The sequence below is a fragment of the Prionailurus viverrinus genome, chromosome B2, assembly GCF_022837055.1.
Source record: "Prionailurus viverrinus isolate Anna chromosome B2, UM_Priviv_1.0, whole genome shotgun sequence".
Taxonomy (NCBI): Eukaryota; Metazoa; Chordata; class Mammalia; order Carnivora; family Felidae; genus Prionailurus; species Prionailurus viverrinus.
Window position 1 is genome coordinate 97,932,706 of NC_062565.1, and position 25,439 is coordinate 97,958,144.

The following is a 25,439-nucleotide window of genomic DNA, read 5'->3' on the forward strand; positions in this document are numbered from 1 at the left end:
GATTTTTTTCAAAAGATCTTTCACAAAGTGTCACACTCCAAATTAATAGTATTAAATGCAAAAAAGAAATATTCACTACAGCATGGAGGAATAGTTTGTCATGTCAGACAATACAACTTAAGATAGATATCAAATAGTAAGTGAAAATTTATTTTGAAAGATACAATCAAAATAACTTTTCCATAAACAATTTGACAGTAGAGAGTTTCCAAATTATTATTCTATGCTGTGCTCTTTTTCCTGTTTCTTAGGAATCTTCTATTGTGGATGAATTGTTTGACTTCCTGGAACTCTTTCTAGTGTAGTCTTTTTAATTTTCACTCAATCGAAATGTGGCTTTATCCTTCCTGTAATTCATACTTTCTTGCCTGCCTGCCTTGGTTCACTCTATTTCCTGTTCTTGGAAGGTCTTCATCTCTTGATAAAAGTAAAGCTTCCAGAACGCCCTCCTGATTTCCCAGCCAAAGTGCTCTCCTTAAGTGTTCTCCTTTCATTGATTCCATAACATCTGGTAGAATCTTTTGTTGCTTTTTTTCATCCCTGCTGATGGATTGCCAGCCTCTTCTGGACAGGAATTTGTCCTCTCAATACACTTATAATAACTCAAACATTTTTTGTTTAATCAAATTAGGGCAATCACTTAAGAGAAATTCCTCTTTGGACACACTATCCCATGGCCACTCCATCCACTCGTTGTACATCTTGGGCCATTGGCTTTCCTATGCCAGTTATACACTCTTTAAAAACATTTGAGTGTATGCCATATTGAAAATGATTTATGCTATTCAAATATAGGAAGAAAAAGTGGAAGGTGCTCATTTCAGGTACTCTGGCAAAGATGAGTCGGACGCTGGAGGCAAAGGAATTAGGGCTACCATTTAGGGAGGTGTGACCAGGTAAACATCACTATTTCATTAAAACATGAGTGCCCACTGGGTCACCTACATCTTATTTAGGTTTCGAAATCTCGGTCAGGTACGCAAACCGAAAAAATGCTCAGGGGTGGTGACGTGACCGTACGTCACTACCGCGTTCCACGTTCCAATTCCCTGAAAACGTTTTAGGATCCAGTGCCACGGACGTGGGCTGGCTCTGGGCGCAGGATCGCCCTTCTCCCCAAGCCTGTCCCTCCCCTCGCTCTGCTCCGCCCCCGGCGCTGCCGCATTGCATACTGGGAGTCGTAGTCTGTCTGGCAGCGCCCGGAAGGACGGAAGGGCACCCGAGTCTAGCCGGTCCTCTTGCTACCGGAGGTCGCGTTCTTCCTCTGCTTCCTTTCGTTCTTTCCTGCGTAGCCTTCTGTGAGCACGGCTTGGTTTGTCTGTGCCACCGTTTCTCTTTTGGGTTTCAATAAAGTTTTCCTCTTCCTCCCTTTGTACAGAGCTCAAGATGGCGGCCTCCTGGTCGCCCTTGGTTACACTGCGCTTAGTGCAGAGCCGGCTGAGAGGGAGATGTGTTGGGTGCGGGGCCTGGGCTGCTGCTCTCGCCCCTCCGGCCACCGCCCCTGGAAACACCTTTTGGAAAGGTCAGTGACTGTACCATGAGTAGCCCGAGCCGACTGCATATGACCGGGGAAGCCTCGGGTCAGTCACCCTCTTACCTCTCCCAGTTGCCTCCTGGTTTCACGGTTTTCGGAGCTAAGGGTCCCTGGAGAGGAGTTTCAGTCTCTCTTGTCTTTGGCTGGCTGCCCATGAAGGAGCCCTGAGCACTGAGGAAACTGACCCAGAGCAACTTACATTTTTGAGGTCAGAGGTCAACTCAGAGTTTGTTCCCTTCAGGCTTTCAGAGAGTTAACACCTACCTGGTGAGCCCAGGCGTGGGAGTGCCTGGCTTGAATGGATACAAATGTGGGATTGGGGGCTGAGGACCCTTACACCTGCGCCTCACCTACTCTCCTGGCTGGTGACCCTGGCCTGGATCTAAAAGCCAAACCTCGGACTTCTGAGGGCCCTGCTGGCTCTCAGGATTCTGGGAACACAGATGTGCAAGCTTTCGCAGATGGAGCGATCAATTCTTGTTCTTTTCAAGCCACTAGAGGCCTTAGTGGGGTATATTTTGTTACCAGCCTTGCTCATTCATTCATTCATTCAAATTGTTAAGTGTTCAGGAGTGAATGAACATATACTGTGAGTAACCGAGTCCCAGGAATACTGATTTTGCTGCGTATATTCATATACTCTCATGAAACTATGGGCTACTTAAAAACAAGGACTAAGTGTCTTGTTTCTTCAGCACAGTGTTTAGTACCTGATGGGCAAGATATATTTTCTGAATGAATGAATGAATGATATTCTTATTGTCTCTTCCATCCACATACCGTTTTTTTCTCATCTCCAAGCACCGCTTCTTCTGTGTCTTAATCAATTAACTCTCATTGGCTCATTTGGTTAAAACCTTATCAGTCTTTCATTATTATCATCAATAGAGTTGAAATTAATACTAGAACTCTGATTAAGTCACCTTAGGGGTTTTTTTTTTGTTTTTTTTTTGCAGTTTCACATAATCTATTTACTACATAATGAAATATTTTGGTAGCATAAAGGTTGGGTCATAATATAAACTTTATTATTTTTAATTTTGGAATAGGTAATAAAAACAAATGATACGAGAAAGAATATGGTAAAATGTTAAGACTATTCCACCCCTATCGCTTAGCCACTTAATTTTCCTCCCCAGAGGCAACCTCTAATACTAGTTTCTTTTGTATTCTTCCAGAGACATTCTGTGTATGTACAAACATATATGCATATAAACATCTGTATTTAAAAAACAAAATAGAAGTGGTAACATATACACACCCCTCGATACCTTTCTTTTTTTTTCGTTTAATATATCTTGGAGATCAGTACATATCAATCAATTTAGAACTGCCTGATTTTAAATGGTTGAAATAGAATTCTATGGATGTATCATAATTTATGAAAACTAAGATGTAAGGAACATCATCACAATAACATGCAGTATGCTAAGTGCTTTCTACATATATTATCTCATTTAATTCTCATTATTCTCATGATCCATTTTGGAGATGATGAATCCAGGGTTGCAGAAGTTATATGGCTAGTTAAGTCAAGTAAAGGCTGTATTTGGATTTATATCTTACAACAAAAGCTTTGCTATGCACCTGTATTCATATATATATTTTTAAATTAAATCAAGATTTTGTTGTTTTCAGAATTATCATTTGGAATTTCAAAACTTACTGGTAACCAAAGAGTTAATGGGACTAATTACAGCAGCAAGCTAATAAGCACAGCTGCAACTTTTCCTCCAGGCCTTTTCCATTTGCCTTCATATTTCCCTCCTCCTTTGGAGAGGTGGATTTGAGGCTTGCTCCTTCATCTCCTTGTTTGGCTACCTCTCAAGCAAACCCTTTTCTGGCTGCATACTTGATGTCTTGGTGATTGTCTTTGCTGCAAGTTGGGCAACCAAACCTGGGTTCAGTTACACATTTGGCAAGCTAGCCAAGACTTTTTTGCCTGGCCCTGCGTGGTTTGTTGGCCGCCAGCTGGTGATGGGGGCCTCGTGACAGGTTGAAGCAGCTGCCTAGGTGACAGGTTCTTTGCTCTAGGAACTGTCCCTAGGGTCCCACCTACCTGGGTACCTCTGACCTTTGGTGCCTAATTTTCACTCTTGTGGCAAGGAAATGTTTTTTTGGGTTCAGTTTGGACAGATGTCTCTTGGTGACTACTTTGTGTGTGATGGACAGCATGTGAGTTTATTTCTTTCTCCCTTTGGTTTGGCTCTCAGATTTCTTACTCCCATTTGGCTGCCATCAAATAGTGGGTTTTGGTTCTCTTAGCCTCCTTTCTTGTTTAAGAAAAGGCTGACTAGGAAGCCATTTGGTTCAGTCAGTGAAGCTCTGATCTTTAGGGAGGAGCCAGAAACTAGGGAGCCATTTGGTTCAGTCTGTGAAACCCCAACTTTTGGGGAGGAACTGATGTTCACAGAAGTACTCTGGGCTTCGTGTGTTTTTTTGTTGCTGTAGATTTTGGTATTTTTGAATAAAACTAGCCACGTTCTAACTGGAAAATGGAAAGTGACAATTTGATCCCCACATGCAACCTTTTGGACTGTATTCTGCAAAATTGGGCAGTCTTTTTTTGCAACACCGTTGGCCACATCCATTAATTGTAATACCATCTTGCAATTAGATTTGTGTTGTAAAAGGGGGATATTTGAAATTGGGCCTTTAAGATTTTGTTTGCATCGTGTGTGTGTCCATGTATATTGTAAATTTGAGATATTTTCTCTATCTCCAGATGTTATTGCTGAAATTAATTTGTAAAAGAGCTCTATTTAATTGGTTTAAAGGCTAGCACTTATAAGAATTGGGCATTCTAAAAGAAAGATAGAAACTAACCCAGACGTTTTTTAAATTCACATGATCTTGGAAAATATTTGGTATTAAGGCTAATTCATGGTTATTGGTTTAATAAAAATGACATGTCTTTAGAGTTATCAGCATTAAATGTAAAACTTTTATTCTGCCTGTCTTAAAGTCAAATAAATTAATGTTCTCTCCATTGAGAAAAGAAAAAAAAAACATTAGAACTTTGTCTAATGCCTCAAGAAGTTTTATGAGTATCCTAATAAATATAAATAATTTAAATAAATGTAATTAAGACTACTGGAAATGATAAGGGAGACAACTCTATATCTGAGGAAAGTGAGACTGGTTATTTTTTTTTAAAGAGGAATTAAAAAAATTTTTTTTTAAGTTTATTTTTGAGAGCAAGGGAGAGCACTTGCATGCAAGTAGGGGAGGGGCAGAGAGGGATACAGAGAATCCCTGCTGTCAGCACAGAGCCCAATGTGGGTCTCAAACTCATGAACCTAGATCAAGAGTCAGATACTTAACTGACTGAGCCACCCAGGCACCCTATTATTATTACTTTTAAATGGTTATTTAATTTGAGTGAGAGAGGGAGAGAGGGAGAGAGAGAGAGAGCACGCATGCAAGCATGCCTGCACTGGGGAGGGGCAGAGAGAAAGGGAGGGTGAGAATCCTAAGCAGGCTCCATGCTCAGCACAGAGTCCAATTGGGGCTCAATCCCATGACCCTGAGATCATGACCTGAACAGATATCAAGAGTCAGATGCTTAACTGACTGAACCACCTATGTGCCCAATAGCAGGTAGTTTTTGATATTTGTTAGTATTTGTAGACAGCCCTGTAAGTTGGGTTGAAACTTCCATGCCTTTCAGAGAGGGCCTCATCAGAATTTTTCAAAAATACTTTTAAGCAAAATTATTCCTTGTTTTGGAGTCTCACTAACAATTCAGAGCAACAATGGAGTCGCATTTGGGGCAAAAATCACACAAGCAGTGTTGAATGCCTTGGGCATTCAATGGAAATTCTATGCCTCCTGGAGAAGCCAACAGATTGGAAAATAGGAAAAATGAACTTTGGCAAAAATATGCCAAGAAACCAACTTAACTTGGGAAGAAGCCTTGCCAGCTTCTCTGCTTTGAGTAGAGTGGCCCCTAGAAGTAAGCTTGGTTTAAGCCCCTATGAGGTGTTATTTGGAAGACTCTTTCTATACTCATTTCGTGACTTAGGAATTCTTGATGGGGCTCACGTTAGGGAATACTATCAGCTACATTCGGTATGTAAATTCGCGTCCAGGAGGTTAATGTGCCTTTATACCACCTGAATCCTGGAGACTTGGTGTTATTAATGACCTGGAAGAACAAGCACCTGGAGGACCAGCTCCAGCCACCATAGACAGGACCTTAATGAGATGCTGTTGACTACCCATTTTTCAGGGAAACCAAAGGGAATTAAGCCTTGGATCCATCACACTTGAATAATAGAAATCTACAGGTTCCCTATATCTTGTCAGCAAGAAGAACATCAAAAAGCGTCCTGCTTGGACTGGCAAGCCTTTGATGGACCTGAAACTACTTTTTAGGAGAGCTGGTCTGAAGAAATCAATAAGTACAACAAGCTAGTTGGTTACAACAAATCTCCCCTGAGACCTAGATAAAATATTGTACAAGAACTAATAACCAAAGTACAAAAATCTTGGTAATGCAGGATGTTGGGTTTCAACCTGGAACCAAGGAATATTTCTAGATGACTGCAGAAAGGTTCTATTCCTCTAACCCTGATCTTCACCCCCATCTCAGCAGGAAGTAACTAATAGAGGTCATTGGCCCAATTCTCTTAAGAATGAGGAATGGTCAAAAGACAGTGGGGATTGAAACCAGTAACCAAAGGGTTAATGGGACTAATTGCAGTTGCAAACTAACAAGCCCAGACCTCTTCCTTTTCCTTTAAATCTCCCTGACTCTCCTTTGGCGAGGTGGATTTGAGACTTGCCTTCCTGTCCTCTTGTTTAGCTGCATCTGGAATAAACCCTTTCCTTGCTACATACTTGGGATCTCAGTGATGGTCTTTGCTGGGCATCAGGGCAGACGAACTTGGGTTCAGTTATAATACTGCCTCTTATACTCAGAATTTAGCCAGTTTTGGGTGTGGAGATTTAATGAAAATACAGGTAAGGGAGAGGTAAATTTAGTTGTAACTACATACACTCCCTTCCTCTCTTTAAATAAGAAAATTTTAAGTTGAAATGTTTTTCCGTATTTAGAGTACAATTTTAAAATTGGTCTTGTATCCCTCAATCTTGGGAGTGGGTGTTATTTACTGTTTACATTTATATTTATCTCCATTTTTTCATCTTTTCAAGTCTACTCTTTACTGCAGTATAACGTGAGGGAAGCATTGGCTTAATGTTAAACAACGGAAGGAAATACATAAAGGAAAGGAATGAGGGGAAAAGAAGAGCATGTTCTTTGTTTTTATGTCTCATCTAAGCTTTCGTGCCAGCCCTGGCTCCAAGATGTTTTGGAAACTGACCTATGAAGACTTGGGGGGGTCCTAAAATATTCTTCATCCAAATTGCCTATTTGATTGCTTAACTTAAAATTCCTTAGGAAATACAATATTATGAATTCCATTTTGGGATCTGTGTATTTCCATTAGTTTATTAAAAATTTAAATTGAAATTTGGTTATCTTATTGTAATTTAAGTAATATGCTCCATTTTTATTTCACTGCCTGTTTTCTTTTAGGTCTAAGTGTATCTTCATTTAATGTAATGTTTAACATCCAGATAGTTAAGGGGAAACATTTTATTCGAGATTAGAGTGGCCATAGTGTGGGTGAAAAATGCCTCAAATTCAGTTGGAGCCTTGTATTTAGGGTATGTGTGTTGGGTGAGGGGAAGTGAATGAAATGGGGTCCCAGCCCTTGAATAGCTCACGGTCTTGGAAGGGAGATGAAATTATAATAGCTAATATTTATCAAGCCCTTTCTGTGTTCCAGGCCATCACTGGCAGTTTCTTTTTCTCATAATTTAATCTTCACAAAAGCCCTGTAAAATACTTGTTAACTCTGTTTCATAGATGAATAAACAGGTATGGCCACCCAACTGGGATTTGAACCCAGGTACTTTTTACTCTAGAAGCACAAACTTAACCCTTATCTTCCAGCTCCTTAACATTGGACATTAATAACCCATCATTTCGGTTCATCTTAAGTGTTGTAGGACTACAGAGGGGAAGGCAGCTCTGCTAAGAGAGAGAAGGGGGTTGTAGCACAAGTGTAGAAGTGAGCTGTACATGGCCCTTACTGGTTTATGGGCCCTCAGGGAGAGCAGCTAGAGATGAAGCTGGGAAGGTGGACTGGCTCTGGTTAAAAGTCCTGTATAGTGTGTGAAGATGTCTAGGCTCAGTGGGATGCTGATGGAGGTTTCATAAGAAGAAAGGTGATCAGATCAGTTTTAGCATGATTATTCTTTTTTTTTAATTTTTTTTAAATTTTTTTAAAATTTTTTTTTTTCAACGTTTATTTATTTTTGGGACAGAGAGAGACAGAGCATGAACGGGGGAGGGGCAGAGAGAGAGGGAAACACAGAATCAGAAACAGGCTCCAGGCTCTGAGCCATCAGCCCAGAGCCCGACGCGGGGCTCGAACTCACGGACCGCGAGATCGTGACCTGGCTGAAGTCGGACGCTTAACCGACTGCGCCACCCAGGCGCCCCGATTATTCTTATTCCTGCCTGAAAAACAGATCAGGAATGCCTGAGTGGGGAACATTGGAAGTGCAGTGGTTATTTAGGAGGAAGTTGTGGTTCGGGAGAGAGCTGTTCAGGGCCTGAATTACTGCTGTGGTGAGGTGGAGAGCCGGGCAGCAAGGTGGGGGAAGGGGGGAATTCAGAGGCACTTGCTTGGTAGAATTGCCAGGCTTTGGGGGAGACAAGGAAAGAGAAGGGTTAGGATCAATTCAGATATCCTAGTTTGGGTAATTTGATGGCATCACCGTCCATCTAATCAGGGTAATCAAACCAAACAAAAAATAGGGCCAGAGGCATTTTAGGGAGAGATTCCATCTCGGACTTGTTAAATTTGAGGTGGTTATGACATCCTGGGTAAATAAGTTTAATTAGTTCTGGGAAATATGAAGGTCTGAGACTGAGAAAGGAAATACGATATGTCGAGAGCCACGAGAATGTAAGAACTAGCCTGGGAGTATTTGTAGAGTGCAAAGGAGAAAATTTTCCTTGAAGGAAAGCTGACACTTTATGAGAAGAACCTGACCTTGTCAGAGAACATTAAGAGAGGTCCTAGGAAAATGAGAAGAGAAGCCAAAGAGGAGAATTTTACTAGGTTTTCTAAAACTGAAAATTGGCATATCTGAAAATTATATTTTATTTAAGCTAGCCTTGGAAATTAAGTTTGTTTCATAAAGGCAAGGTAATATGAGAGTCACGTCTTGTGATTTCTTTTTATTATAGAGTCTTTTTGTATCTCAGTGTTGTATTTTTAGGTGTCTTTATTAAATGATGACTCACATTTACCTTTGGCTCCACAATCTTTTCTTTACTGCGTGTATGTATACATGAGATCTCCATTAGGCATTAATATGAGAACAAATGCACCTCAGCCATATGAATTGGTATAATTAATTGGTAGTATATATTAGTGATTAAGAAAATGGGCATTCGACTTTACTACCCAATTAGATGAATACCTTTACGTGAAACTTTGTTTCTTGGATTTTCATTAATATCTATTATTATATTAGAAGAATGTTCATGCCTACTCTTGAGACTGATAACTTTATGATAATGGTTTCTTCCAAATAGTTTTTAAAAAGGATAGCAGAGCCTATTACATAGGCATAGCTGGTGCCCTAGATGTAGTTCTGGGGTGGTAGGAGGGGCAGATGAAACAGGGCATGTCTAAGAATAGAACTGGTAGAAAGGAATGTAAGAGGTCCAGATATGGGTTATTGAGCTACTGTAGATTAGCACTGCTTTACACCTCAGGAGCTTCATCCTCTTTGTTTAAGAAAATAATATTTAAATGGGGTATAACTATTTTCTTGATTTGTCTTTTTACAAAAAGTACCACAGAAATAATAGGTGTTAAGACTCTGAAACCTGGTAGTTCAGCCTTGGGTGCAGTATAGTGATATATTCCATATATTTGCTGGCAAGTGATCTAGCCTCTGCTTGAATATATCTAACACTTGTTTTCCTAGGTCACTCATATTTTTCACTGACCTGTATCTAATATTTGTCCGAATGTCTCTCTTATAAACCTTTTGGATATATCTGTTCTTCCTACTTTGTTATGTCTTCCTTACCTAAGGTCCTTGATTGAGGTCCCCTTTCTGCATCTATTCAGCTGGTGGTACCAGATTCTTTAATCTCCAGAATCTTTTTCATAGGTTTTCTTTCCTGTCCTGCTCATGCTGCCTTATTTCTTTTCTTCATTGAGCCCTTTCTAGGAGTTACTTTTCAACATATTATCTGTTCATAAACTTTTTAAAAAAATATTTATTTTGAGAGAGACAGATGAAGCACAAGCTGGGGAGAGGCAGAGAGAGAGAGAGAGAGAGAGAGAGAGAGAGAGAGAGAGAATATCCCAAGTAAGCTCTGTGCTGTTAGCATCTATCTATCCATATTCTTCTTTTTTAAAAAAATGTTTGTTTATTTTGAGAGAGAGAATGAGGATGAGACGGGGAGAGGCAGACAGAGAGGGAGACAAGGAATCTGAAGCAGGCTCCAGGCTCTGAGCTGTCAGCACAGAACCCAACGCAGGGCTCGAACTTGTGAACTGGGAGATTGTGACCTGAGCCAAAGTCCGATGCTTAACTGACTGAGCCATCCAGTTTATCCATAGTGGATAACCACCCAGGCTATCCATAGAGGGCCATGTATCTATTCATATTCTTTCCTGGATGGCAGTTTTCAACAACTTTTAAAGCCTGAATGTGTATTTCTTTTAGAGTAGTTCCTTCATAACTCCATAATGCAACTATATCTTAACTGTAAACTGTGTAGATTGCATTAAAAAATTCTTATATGTATGTGTGAGTGTATAAAATTTAAAGTAAATGAACATAACATAATAGATGTTATTTTTCTTTATCATTTGAAAGAAAATAGATCCCTTAGATCTCATTATTAAATAGTGTGTGAACAGGGTGAATATTAAGGAGTTACTCAGTATGCTAGGCCATGCCTATAATTACTTCAGAATAGCTTTATTCAGATTTTTAGGCGGTATTTTACTGATTTGTTATCATGAAATTTAAAGTACTATTTTTTTCCTTTTGTAAAGTTATACACTGGCACATTAAGATTAACTAGCTTCTAAAGCAAAAGAATGATAACCAGCAAGCATTTAGTTTTAATTTTCATAATTTTTCTATTTAAATCAAAAGCACCCTTTTAAAGCCCCTAAATCAGCCTTTTATAAATAAAGTAAATCATCTTGTGATGCATTCCTTGATGATGGCTTATGTTGTTTTTCTAAAGAAAGAGTTTAATTAAGATTTGATTTTCTTCTATTCTGCACTTTGTTTATTCATCACTGAATCAAACATAGGTCTTTAATGCCGCTGGTAAGTCTTGACTTTTTGGGTCATTGATGACCATTGCAGTTTTCAACGAAACAGCCGAATATTTATCTTTCAGGTAGGATTTAGAACATAATAAAAGAATAAATGGGCTGCCTATGACCTTAGTATGGACTTCTGTCATTGTAGGGGAAAATTTCTGGTCAGTGGCCACTGTTTACAGTTTTTTAAAATCAACACAAATGTACAAATAACTCATGAATAATTGTGAACACAGTATTTGAATAGATGTTTAATAAATATGCATTAAAAATCTAATTACAGTAATGAAGTTTACAGCTGAAATTTTAATCCAGCCCTTTAGAAATATTAAACGTGCTTTTCCTGATTGTGCATTTTTCTCACAGCAGTTGGGTAAACATTTTAAACTGGAAATCTAAATTTCTTATATAGTTTTGATTTCATTTAACTAAGCGTGTGTTCTTTTTTGGCAACAAGCTTCTTCCTCTTTGTGAAGAAGTGAAGCTCCTTTTATTCCATAACTGTTACTTTGAAGAATTTTGATCAGTTCTATCTTAGGACTGATGAACATGCAGGATACCAGATGAATAATAAAATGTGACCTGCAAAACTAGATGGTGATTTTGGTTTCATTTGTTGTATGAAGACAGTCATTTAATTGGTGTTTCCATTTTCTTATCTGTAGAATGGGATTAATTATCCTAATTCTACCTTCCTTACAGGTCATTTATGAGGCTCAAATAAGTTACTATGTGAGAAAATAATTTGAAAACTATAAGAACTGTTACATAAATGTGGAGCTATGCTGGGAGTAATTGAAATATTATTAAAATACCAGAGGTGGTAGATTCCAGTCAGTGAACAGAAATGGAATGAATTCAACTCTCTACAGAATTACTGGAATCATTTTAATTTGAGAGGAGGACTCTGTTATAATAACAACGGCAAAGAACCCAGTCTGATTTCAGTGCTTTGAATTCTAGAACATGAAGCTTTTTTTTTTTTTTTTTTTTTTTTTTTTTTTAACAGTTGTGGAAGGGGCCTCTGTAGGTAGCCAGGGATAGTTTTTGTTCTCCTGGACTTAACTACCTTTTCTCTGGATACTCTCTGAATACCTAAAGGTTCTTTGTCATGATGTTTCAAAGAAACCTGTTGAAGTTTGATTTATAGTATGAAAGTAAAATCTCTTCATTTAGTAAGAAATTGATACTGTTTTCAAAAGTAACTCAACTACTTGCAAGTTATTTTCTGTGAAGAAGATATAAAGATAATATTTTATAGAATCATAGAATATTAGAACTGAAGAAGTCCTCTGGGTCATGTAGTCAAAGGATATTAGATAGGCGTGTAGTTTCTGCCTTAACTGTTTCTTTCATTTTTGGAGAGCCCTACATGTTAGAAAATTCTTTTTTTTTAAATTTTATTTATTTATTTTAAGTAATCTCTACACCTGACATGGGGCTTGAACTCACGACCGTGAGATCAAGAGTCGCATGCTCTTCTGACTGAGCAGCCAGGTGCCCATAGAAAATTCTTTAAGTAGACTGAAATTTGAGATTTTCTTTACCTTCTCTCCATTCATCTTGAATCTTTCCCCAGGCACAACCTATACAACTCTAGTCCTGATTGCATATATGACAGTTCTTTAAGCATATCAAGACTGATAATATCGTTACCTTATTTACTCATTTTTTCATTCATTCATCAGATTATTGGGTGCTTCTTTGTCTTGATTCCATTTGACAACTTTTCAAACATTAAAGACTTAGATTTCTTCCATTCATTCATTTATTCCCCAAATATTTCTTGATGCCATCTATATGCTAGACCTAGGGTGCTTGGATCTTATTACTGTCTCTTCTCAATGTCAGCCATCCCTTGTCCTATTGGTCAACTCTTATGAAATGGTTTCTAGATCCCTGGAACAATTTCCCTTCTTGAGATTACAATCTACTTTCTGAATGTCACTCTATAAATATGGCCCCTGTATCTCAATATATTCCTTCAGATATGTCTGGCTAGAGTACTGTTGTAGGTTACCTTTCCTGTGTCCTGTTAGATTCTGTCTCACCTTAAGATTCCTAGGGCTGTTAAGACTGATCTCTCCAATTCATATTTGATTACTTTTTTCTTTTTAAAAAATAAATGATAGGGGCGCCTGGGTGGCGCAGTCGGTTAAGCGTCGGACTTCAGCCAGGTCACGATCTCGTGGTCCGTGAGTTCGAGCCCCGCGTCGGGCTCTGGGCTGATGACTCAGAGCCTGGAGCCTGTTTCCGATTCTGTGTCTCCCTCTCTCTCTGCCCCTCCCCCGTTCATGCTCTGTCTCTCTCTGTCCCAAAATAAATAAACGTTGAAAAAAAAAATTAAAAAAAAAAAGATATTTAATTACAAAACATAGTATATGTGCATAGTAGAAAATACAGAAAAAAACATTAAGTATACTTAAAAATTAAGTTATTGAGATATAATATTCAGAAAAGTACACAAATAATAAGTGTAAAGCCTATTGAATTTTCATAAAGAGAATAGATCTGAAATAGAAATCTAAATCAAGAAATAGAACATTTATAGAGCCCTAGGCAACTGTTGTAGACCCTCTAAGTCCCTAGCCCTTGACTTGTAATGGTAATCAACATCTTGATATATATATTACTATTGATTTATTTTGCCTGTTTTTGAATTTTATATAAATAGAATCACAATTCTGGCTTATTTCACTTAAAATTATGTTTGTGAGGTTCTTTGATCTTTTTTACACATAGCAACTGTTAATTCATTTGCTGAATATAACAAGATATTGTATGATTATGTCACAATTTTCTTAAAGGTCTTCTATTTTTTTAATTGCAGTATAGTTGACATACAATGTTATGGTAGTTTCAGGTATACACTATAGTGATTAGACAACTCTATATGTTATGCTATGTTCACCAAAAGTGTAGCTACTATGTGTCACCATACAATGCTATTACAATACCATTGATTATATTCCCTGTTTCTTTCATCTTCATGACTTACATGATCTGTAACTGGAAGCCTGTACCTCCCAATCCCCTTCACTCCTTTTGCTCGTCCCCCACCTCCCTCTCCTTTGGAAACCACCAGTTCTGTGTTTATGGGTCTGTTTCTGGTTTTTTTGCTTGTTCATTTGTTTTTTGGATTCCACACATAAGTGAAATCGTATGGTATTTGTATTTCTCTGCCTGGCTTGTTTCACTTAGCGTAATACTCTCAAGGTCCATCTATGTCATTGCAAATGGTAAGATCTCATTCATTTTTATAGCTGAGTAATATTCCATTGTGTGTGTGTGTGTGTGTGTGTGTGTGTGTGCACGTGCGTGCATATATATTATGTACACCATATCTTTTTTATCCATTCATCTATTGACGGACTCTTAGGTTGCTCCATATCTTGGCTATTGTAAATAATGCTTCAATAAACTAGGGATGCTTATATTTTCTCAAATTAGTGTTTTTGGTTTTTTTTGGATAAATACCCACTAATGGAATTAACTGGATCAATATGCATTTCTATTAAAAATTTTTTTTTTTAATCTTTATTTATTTTTGAGAGAAAGAGAGACAGAGAGAGACAGAGCTCGAGCAGGGGAGGGACAGAGAGAGAGAGGGAGACACAGAATCCAAAGCAGGCTCCAGGCTCTGAGCTGTCAGCAAAGAGCCCAACACGGGGCTTGAACTCACGAACTGTGAGATCATGACCTGAGCTGAAGTTAGACACTTAACTGACTGAGCCACCCAGGCGCCCCTATGCATTTCTATTTTTAATCTTTTGAATAATCTCCATACTGCTTCCCACAGTGGTGTACCAATTTATATTCCCTCCGACAGTGCATGAGGGTTCCCTTTTCTTCAGATCTTCACCAACACTTGTTATTTCCTGTCATTTTGATACTTGCCTTTCTAACTGATGTAAGAATTCTACCACAATTTTTAAATCCATTCTATACTTTTAGATATTGGGGTTTCCAGTTTTTGGCTACTACTGTTCATAGTACTGCTGTGAATGTTTGTACAAAGTTTTTGGTGTACATATGTATGCTTTCTGTTGGGCAGATACCTGAGAATTGCTGAATCATACAATATATGATCATCTTTAGCAGATAAGGCCAGTTTTCCAAAAGTATTATATCAATATGTATTTCTACTAGCAGCGTATGAGATTTCAGCTGCCACGCATCCTCATGAATACTTGGTATTCTTTTTAATTGTAGTCATTCTACTAAATGTGTGGTGATACCTCATTGTGGTTTTATTTTGCTTTTCCCTGATGACTGTTGAGGTTGAGCACCTTTTTTACATATTTATTGGATACTTGGATTACAGTCTTTTGTTTAGCTTTTCAGGTTTTGTGCCCATTTTCCTAATGCATTTTTTGGTCTCTCTCTCTTTTTTTTTTTAAATGTTTGTTTATTTTGAAAGAGAGAGTTAGAGTGAGTGGGGAAGGAGCAGAGAGAAAAGGAGATAGAGAATCCCAAGTAGGTTCTGCCCTGTCAGCACAGAACTGATGCAGGGCCTGAACCCATAGACTGTGAGATCACGACCTCAGCCAAACCAAGAGTCAGACACTCAACCGACTGAGCCACCCAGATACCCCAAGGTCTCTTTCTTAATAATTGTAATTCATTATATATTCTGGATATGAGTCCTTTGTCAGATGTGTAAATTGTAAATATTTTCTCCCAGTCTGTGGCTTGCATTTTAGTTTTTTTCATGGAGTCTTTTCATGGACAGAAGTTCTTAGTTGTAATGCCCATTTATTAGCCTTTTTTTGTGATCCTATTTAAGAAATCTTTCCTTATCTTAAGGTCATGAAGGTATTCTGATATCTTTTAGAAGTTTTATTGTTTTACTTTTCACACTTAGATCTATGATCCATCTGGAATTTTTGTTTATGATGTTAAATTTGGGTCAAGATTTTTTTTTTTTTTTTAATGTGGATATTCATTGACCTGGGAACATTTTTTGAATAGAGAATCTCTTTGCCAGGCTACTGCGGCATTACCTTTGACATAAACCCAGTGACCATGTATATGTGTGAGTTTCTGTTTTGTTCTGTTTGGTCTATTTTTGTGCCAGTACCACAGTGCCCTAATTATTTAGCTTTATCATCTTAGTATCTGTCTGTATGAGTCCTCTAAATTCACTCTTTTTCAAGATTGACTAGACCTAAATGAGCTGTCTGGTACCACAGCCACTAGCCACACATGGACATTGAGTACTTGAAATGTGGCTGGGGAACTAAATTTTAAATTTAATTTAATTTAATTTTAGTTAAATATAGATTTTAAAAAGGATACTTGATTCAGCTATTGGAAGACATTTTTAAAAAAGATTTTATCTTTAGAGCAGTTTTAGGTTCACAGTAAAATTGAGGATGAGGTACAGAGATTTCCCATACCTCTTAAAAAAATTTTTTTTTTTTGATGTTTATTTATTATTGAGAGACAGAAACAGAGCATGAGCAGGGGAGGGGCAGAGGGAGACAAAGAATCTAAAGCAGGTTCCAGGCTCTGAGCTCACAAACCACAAGATCATGACCTGAGCCGAAGTCGGACGCTTAACTGACTTAGCCACCCAGGCACCCCGAGATTTCCCATACCTCTTGCCCTCACACTTACATAGCTTTTCTCAGTAACATTAAGTAATCTTGAAACAACTTAGGAAGGTGAATCTACTTTCTCAACTGTAGATTTTGTGAAGTCTAAGTACAGATTAAATATTTCCAGTGAAAATTTAGCATCCAAATTGAGACATGTTCTAAGTGTAAATTACATACTTAATTTGAAGACATGAAAAAAATAATTAAAAAAAAAACAAAATTTCATGATTATTTTGAGAGAGTGGGAGAGAGAGAGCATGAGCAGGGGAGGGACAGAGAGAGAAGGGGACAGAGGATCTGAAGTGGGCTCCATGCTGACAGCAGAGAGCCAGATGTAGGGCTCAAACCCATGACCCACAAGATCACAACTTGAGTTAAAGTTGTGATGCTCACCTGACTGAGCCACTCAGTCGTCCCTAAATTTTTTTTTTTTAATTTTTATTTTTGAGAGGGAGAGAGAGAGAGAGAGAGAGAGAGACAGAGACAGACAGACAGACAGACAGAGCTTGAGCAGGGAGGGTGGAGAGAGAGAGGGAGACACAGAATCTGAAGCAGGCTCCAGGCTCTGAGCTGTCAGGACAGAGCCCAACGTGAGGCTCGAACTCAGGAACCTGAGATCATGACCTGAGCCGAAGTCAGATGCTTAATTGACTGAGCCACCCAGGCGCCCCTGAAAAAAATAAATCTAAAAATCTGAGTACATGTTGATTACTGTTCTTGATGTTAAGAACTGTGAAGGTGGGGCGCCTGGGTGGCGCAGTCGGTTGAGCGTCCGACTTCAGCCAGGTCACGATCTCGCGGTCCGTGAGTTCGAGCCCCGCGTCAGGCTCTGGGCTGATGGCTCAGAGCCTGGAGCCTGCTTCAGATTCTGTGTCTCCCTCTCTCTCTGCCCCTCCCCCGTTCATGCTCTGTCTCTCTCTGTCCCAAAAATAAATAAACGTTGAAAAAAAAAATTAAAAAAAAAAAAAAAGAACTGTGAAGGAGCTGAGATTTTATCCCGCTTGCAGGAAACATGTTAGCTTGTCAGGATTTCTTGAATGTTGGCAGAAGACATGAAACTCCTGGGTCAGAGACAAAGAATTTAATTACTCATGGCCCAGCAGGCGATGTGCGTCCTGTATGCCTCCATTCCCCTTGCCCCTCAAGCTCCATGGGGGGTGGTGCAGAGGTTGATCCAGGTGGATGCTGACCTACTCAGTGGTTTTGTTTCACAATTGAAGAACCCTGAACTTAGGAAATCCTATCTTTTATAAGGGAGGTGCAAGGAAATTTTGGCTTTTGACCTGGGAGAGACCTTATTGTACAACAAATATTGTTGGAAAGACTAGAACAAAAGCTGTCTGTTTCTTTACTCACAGGTGTGCAGAAATGTAAAAGATCTATGAAAAATTGTCTTTTAGCAGTTGAAATAATATTTTGGTTATATTGGATTAAATAAAATGTGTGATTGAGATTAACTTCACCTCTTTTAAAAAATGTTTATAACCATGTAGCTCTTAGGGGTGCCTGGGTGGCTCAGTCGGTTAAGCATCTGACTTCGGCTCAGGTCATGATCTTGCAGCTAGTGAGTTCGAGCCTGCTTCAGATTCTGTGTCTCCCTCGCTCTCTGCCCCTCCCCCACTCATGCTCTGTCTCTCCCTTGCTCAAAAGTGAATAAACATAAAAAAAAAATTAAAAATGTAGCTCATAGTGAAATTTAAATTATATATGTTCATATTGCATTTCTTTTGTACAGCACTGCTTTAGGCCATTCTAGGTCCTTTGCATTTCTATATAAATTTCAGAATCAGTTTAGAAATTTCCTCAAAACAAAAAGTGGGGATTTTTAAAAAAGTGAAGTAAAATTTACCTAGAGTGAAATGCATAAATCTTAAATGTATTATTCAAGGAGTTGTAGTAAATGTATTCACTGTTACTTGCACTCAATGAAGATACAGAATGGGGGTTGACAAACTTTTCCTGTAAAGGACCAGATAGTAAATATTTTATGCTTTGTGGGCCGTAGGGTTTCTGCCACATTTTTTCTTGCCTTTTTTGTGTAAAAGCAGCTGTAGATCATATAAATGAACATGGCTGTGTTCCAGTAAAACTTTATTTACAAAAACAGGCAGTGAGCTGGATTTGGCCCATGGTCTAGAGCTTGTTGACTTCTGATAAAGAACATTTCCATCACCCTAGAAAGTTCATTCTGCCCCTTTTACTTATTTTTTATATCCTATAGGTTGATCACTGTTCTGATTTCTATTGCCATAGATTAATTTTTCTATCACAATGATTTTATCTGTTCTTGAAGTTCATGAATGCAATTATATAGTATATACTCTTTTGTGTCTGGTTTCTTTCACTTTACATAATTTTTCAGATTAACTCCTATGATTTCATGTTTTAGCAGTTTTATTGCTGAGTAGTATTCTGTTATATGAATATACCCCAATTTGTTTATCCATTCTCCTTTCAATGGACATTTGAGTTATTTCTAGCTGGTATAATCTTATATTGGTTATTTTGGATATGTTTTCATTTCTCTTGGGTGTATACCTAGGAATGGCATTTCTGGTTCATATAGTGAGTATAGTTTATAAGAAACTGCCAAACTGTTGCCTAAAGTGATTTTACTATTTTATACTCTGAAAAAAGTGTGATTGTTCTGGTTGTTATATATCTTTATCAATATGTGGGGTTGTCAAGGTTTTACATTTTAACCATTCTAGTGAATGGAAATGGTATCCTATTGTGGTTTATAAAGTTGCATCTACTGGGGCAACTGGCTGGCTCAGCTGGTAGAGCATGTGACTCTAGATATTGGGGTTGTGAGTTTGAGCCCCACATTGGGTATAGAGATAATAAAAAAACAAATAAACTAAAAAAAAAGTAAATTTTTGTATACCTAATGACTAACATGTTGAGCAATTTTTCATGTGCTTATCACCATTCATGTATCTTGTCAAGTATCTTTTGATACTCTTCTGTCCCTTTTAAAATTGGGTTGTTGGTCTTATTGGGAGATGTTCTTTAAGTATACTGGAAACAGGTGGGGTTTTTTTTTTTTGTTGTTTTTTGTCATATGTATGTATTGGGAATATTCCTGCAGGAATTTTTCTTTAAGATTTTTTTTTTTTTTTTAATTTAAGTAATCTGTACACCCAACATGGGGCTTGAACTCACAACCTGGAGATCGAGAATCATATGCTTTACTGACTGAGCCAGCCAGGTGCCCCTGGAATTTTTTTAATTAAAAATTCAGATGCAATTCATATTCCATAAAATTCACCCTGTTAAAGTGTACAATTCAGTGGTATTTAGTATATTCACAAAATTGTGGAGACATTACCACTATCTAATTCTGTAACATTTTTACCACCCCCAAAAAGAAACCCAATACTCATTAGCACTCACTACCTATTTCCCTCCTCCACTGCCCCCACCCCTTGGCAACCACTAATTTACTTTTTGTCCCTATGGATTTGTCTGTTGACATTTCCTATAAATGGAATCCTACAATACGTGGTCTTTTGTGTTGGCTTCTTTACTTAACATAATGTTTTTGAGGTTTATTCAAGTTGTAGTATATATCAGTGCTTTATTCCTTTTTCTTAGTTTTTAAATTTTTTAAATTTAAAAAATTTTTTATTTTTAAGTAATCTCTACATGAAATGGGGGGCTCTAACTCATGACCCTGAGATCAAGAGTGGCATGTTCTACCAACTAAGCCAGCCAGGTGCCCCATCATTCCTTATTATGGCTGAATAATATTTCATGGTATGGATGGATATACCTTAGTTTGTTCATCAGTTGATGGACTTTTGGCTTGTCTCCACTTTTTGGTTAATATGAATAATGCTGCTACAAGCATTTCTGTATACATTTTTTGTGTGGACATGTGTTTTCATTTCATGTGAAATGAGCCATGTGTAAACTCTGTTTAAGTTTTTGAGGAATTGTTACTATTTTCCAAAATATCTGCACTATTTTACATACCCATTAGCAATATATGAGGGTTCTAATTTCTCCATACCCTCTTCAACATTTATTATTGTCGTTTTGATCTTCACTCACCTAGTGGGTGTGAAGTGGTATCATATTGTGGCTTTGATTTGCATTTCCTGATCGACTACTCATATTGAACATCTTTTCATGTATTTATTGACTATTCACATATCTTTGGAGAAATGTCTATTCAAATCCTTTGCTATTTAAAAAATTGGGTTATAAAATTGGGTTGTAAGAATTATATATTCTGGAGCCAAGTTCTCTAGCAGATATGTGATTTGCAAATATTTTCCTCATTCTGTGGGTTGGATTTTAACTTTCTTGATAATGTTTCTTGTATAAAAGTTTTAATTTTGATGAAGTTCAATTTTTTTTTCCTTTGGTTGCTTTTGGTGTCATATCTAGGAATCATTGCCTAATTCAAGGTCATGAAGATTTACAATTATGTTTTCTTCTAAGCATTTTATAGTTCTTTACATTTAGGTTTTTGATCCATTCTTACTGGGATTTAGTTGGGATTCAGGAAGTCTGAGTTTCACAGGTTGAGTGTGATGTCCAGACAGGATTGGTCTTAGTAATAAGTCCACACCTATTAGGAGAATAGATCAAAGATTGACAGACTTTTTCTGTAAAGGACCAGATGACAAGTATTTTTGCCCTTGCAGGCCATATGTTCTTTATTGCAACTACTCAACTCTGGTATTGTAGTGTGAAAACAGTCATAGACAATACAGAAACTAGTAGGCATGGCCTGTAGGCCATAGCTTGCAGATCTTTGTACTAGGTAAATATTCATGTGTAGTTTCTTTGAATTTAATATTTACATTTTAAAACCACCTGGAATTTATTTGGTGTGTAGTATGAAGGGATAATTTAATTTCTTCTGTTGTCTCCCAGTTGTCCAAATATCACTTGTTGAAGAGTCTGTTGCTTCCATTGCTTTATTTATTCAACAAATATTTATTGTGTGTCTATCGTATGCCAGGCATTGTAGGTGCTAGGTATATAGCGAATTGAACAGACAGCCTACCTGCTTGTAGTTTGCAGTCTAGTTAAGAGGGATAGACAAGATGGATAACAAAAATATAAGTTAGGTGATAAAAGAACAGTGATAAGATTTGGTATGCTTCCTTCTTTTATTATATATTATGCCATATTTGTAAAAGTATCTATTCTATTCATTGATCTTTTGATCATAGTGTTTTACATTTATTTTCACATCTGGTAGGCAAGAACCCCTGTATTAATTTTCACGGTTTTCTAAGGATTTTGGTGGAACTGTATTTAACCTATAAATTGTGAAGAATTGGCGATGTTGGTAAAGTTGTGTGTGTTTCTAATATTAGGTCTATTTTTCCAAATTTTCATTTAAGCCTTTGAGAAAGATTTTTTTAATATAAATCTTACAAATTGATGATATTGTTCATCTTTATTCTAGACTTTTTATTGTAATGGTAAGTATTATCCTTTTTTTTTCTCTTGTATTTTCCAACTGGTTATTGCTAGCTCGTTAGAATGATGAAACCATTAAAATATTTTTCCAGTATCCTCCTTTTTTGCTTAAGAGGGGCATAATCAAACTACTGCATTCTTTAAAACTCCTAAATGGCTTCCTATTGTTTTCAAGGTTAAATTCAACCTGCCTGTCATTGCAAGGCCCTGTGGCACCTGGTTCCTTTATAATTCTCCAGTAGCTCATCTCTTGTCCCATTCTGCTTTCCACTTTACATCTCAGCCGTATTGAACTTGTTTCATTTTCTTTAGTGTGTGCCATACTCTTATGTTTCAAAGCCTCCTCAGGCTAATGCATCTCATTCCCTTCCTTCCTAACCTGGCTAACTCCTGTTCATCCTTTTGCTCTCAATTGAAACATCATTTCCTCTGAGTACCCTTAACTCCCTAAGCTAGATTACTAGTTTTGGCTGTGATGATCTAGCATTCTTCTCTTCCCTTTATGTACTATACTGTGTTAGAGTTGTTCATCCACTTGTTTGTATCTCTCCCAGGGCACTGCCAGTATTTTGAGTGCAGTTACTGTGTCTTTCCAGCTCACCACTGATTATATAAGAAGTTTTTAGCAGAGAGCTTTGCACTCTGTAGATGCTTTATAAATATTTGTTTATTTGCTGCTGACTGAATTCTTCTATTTAATAGGTTTTCAACTGATTCTTTTCAGTATAATTAAGTTTTTGAACTTAAATTCATCTTAGTTAAATTTTATGTTGGTATTTTCATCCAGTTTTGTAGCACATTAACATCACCTTGAATCAGGATTGTGATCATTGATGTGTCTTCCAACTTTGTGTCCTCTTCCTATTTGAGGGCTAGGTCATTATGTCTTTATTTAGTGCCAAATGTATTAATATTTTGTTATCAAAGCTCAGAAAGGTATGTATATATAAACCTGGTTTGTCAAAATTTTTAAAAGCCAACTGTGTGAAATATAAGGGTTTTTAGATTCATAGGGAAAGGAATTTCTTTCCTGTAACACTTCATTTTGGGACTTTTAATAGAAAAATCTGCTGCTGGTACATTTTGGAAGTGCCATTTACTAGAAGAGACAGGTTGACCCTAGAATGTAGGCAGGACAGAGCTCTGGCAGGGCCTGAGGAGGATGGAGATCCAGGAGGAATGGGTTGGTGTTTGCTCCAGGAGGCTTGAGGACTTCAAATTAGAGGGCCTGAGAGAGGTTTGTGTTTTGATTTTCTGTTGCCTGGCTACGACAAGTGGGAGCACAGCCTTCACTTATCCATAGTATTATGGTTGTTTTAATGAGCGTGACATCCTGGTGGTTTGGGTCACTTAGCTTCAGATCCTGGCTTGGCCGTTCACTTAAGTTTTCTAACCTTTTAAGTTATTTTAGTTTCTTTATTTGTAAGGAATAATAATAGCTACCTCATCTTTTTTGAGAGAAGATAATGTGTAGAAAGTGCTGCCTGTGTGCTAAGTATATAGTAGGCACTTAATAGTGTTAGTTTTCTTTACCTTTCAGAGTTTTGTCATTCATGAATTTTCAAATGAATCCAAGTTTCACAAAGAAAACTTGAAGCTGTTAAAATCAACATAAAGCATATAGCTTTCCTGAGTTATATAAATGCCTCTGGTAGTCTGTTGATTTTGTATAACTTCTTTGATTATTCTACTGCAGTAAACATACATAATGCCTTGAAGTGGTCAGATTCATCACATTGTATTAAGTATTTCTAGATATATAATTTTTAGGAATGAATAATGCAAAAAAATTGTTACCTTGGAGACTCTTTATATTTGTACGGTCATGTGTCATCTTGCATATCTTCGATTCTTTCTTTTAATCATAGGATATTTTTGAGCTTAGAAATCTTTATAGAAGATTTTTGAGCTGAACCCTGCTTTACTGACAAGATATATGTAAAATTTCTGGCCATTAAACCACATCTTTACTGATTCTGAGTATAAAGTTAGAGATAGATTCTCAAAAAATATTTAACTTCAAGTATTAAAAAAAACTTCAGGATGAAGCAGACTTTTAACATGACAGTTTTTAAAATTTTAAATATTTATTTATTTATTTTTAAATTTGTACATGTTTATTTATCTTTGAGAGAGAGAGACAGAGCACAAGTGGGGGAGGGACAGAGAAAGAGGGAGACACAGAGTCCGAAGCAGGCCCCAGGCTCTGAGCTTTTGGCACAGAGCCCAATGTGAGGCTTGGACCCATGAATTGTGAGATCGTGACCTGAGCTGAAGTTGGATGCTTCACTGACTGAGCCACCCAGGCACCCCTTTGATTTTTATTTTTTAAGTAATCTCTCCACCCAAGTGAGACTTGAACCCATGACGCTGAGGTCAAGAGTCACATGCTCCATGACTGAACCAGCCGGGTGCCCCTAAAATAACATTTCTTTCTTTTTTTTTTTTTTACATTTATTTATTTTTGAGAGAGATGGAGCACAAGTGGGGGAGGGGCAGAGAGAGGGAGACACAGAATCCAAAGCAGGCTCCAGGCTCTGAGCTGTCAGCACAGAGCCAGACGTGGGGCTTGAACCCACAAGCTGTGAGATCATGACCTGAGTCGAAGTTAGATGGTTAACTGCCTGAGCCACCCAGGTGCCCCTAAAATAACATTTCTTAAAGGAAAAGTGCTTACCTTCTGCTGAAACAGTCTAGTCCACCATTTTCTAAAGTATCTAAACAATATCTTCAGGATATTCTCAACTATCTACCTATGTGTAGAATTAGAAATCCACTCCAATTTAAAGCACCAAAGAATACAAAGGCCATGTATCCCCTATGCTATTATCACTCCAGCTCTATGGAAACAGTGTCAGTACAATTAAGGTTTATAACCTATGTATTAATCAGGGTTTTCTAGAGAAACAGAGCAAATAGAATACACACACACACACACACACACACACACACATTTAGAAAGAGATTTATTGTAATGAATTGGCTCATACAATTATGGAGGCTGACAAGTGCCAAGATCTATAGTCAGCATGTCGGAAACCCAGAAACCCAGGCAAGTTGGTGGTGTAATTCCAGTCCAAGTCTGAAGGAAGGCCTGTGAACCAGGAGAGCAGATAGTGTAGTTTTATTCTTTCAAAACCAGCAGGCTTAATGCCCAGGAAAAGCCCATATTTCAGTCTACAGCTCATATTTCAGAAGTCCAAAGACAGGAGAAAACTGATATCCCAGCTTAAAGGCAGGCAGGAATTCTCTCTGACTCAGGAAGGGTCAGCCTTTTTGTTTTATTTAGGCCTTCAGCTGATTGGATGAGGCCCATCCACATTAGGGAGAGCAATTTGCCTTAGTCTACTGATTCAAATGTTCATCTCATCCGGAAGTACCCTCCCACACACATCCAGAATAATGTTTGACCAAATGTATGGGCATCTCATGGTTCAGTCAACTTGACACATAAAATTAACTGTCACAACATATATCAAGACT

The 25,439-nt window shown here is 37.7% G+C and overlaps 1 protein-coding gene across 3 annotated transcripts in view; it reads left to right on the top strand.

Moving 5' to 3' along the window:
* Positions 1-1,161: 1,161 nt before the first annotated feature.
* The window catches only part of AFG1L (AFG1 like ATPase), a 221,512-nt gene continuing 197,234 nt past the window's right edge, over positions 1,162-25,439 (top strand). For 2 of the 3 annotated variants that reach the window (XR_007152444.1, XR_007152445.1), the window contains exon 1: positions 1,206-1,522. Coding sequence is in view for 1 of the 3 variants with exons in the window: in XM_047860287.1 (XP_047716243.1) it covers positions 1,387-1,522 (136 nt within the window). In the remaining 2 variants the exon portion in view is untranslated. Of the gene's footprint in view, positions 1,523-25,439 lie in introns of all 3 variants that reach the window. The other variant, XM_047860287.1, reaches the window with a different exon arrangement.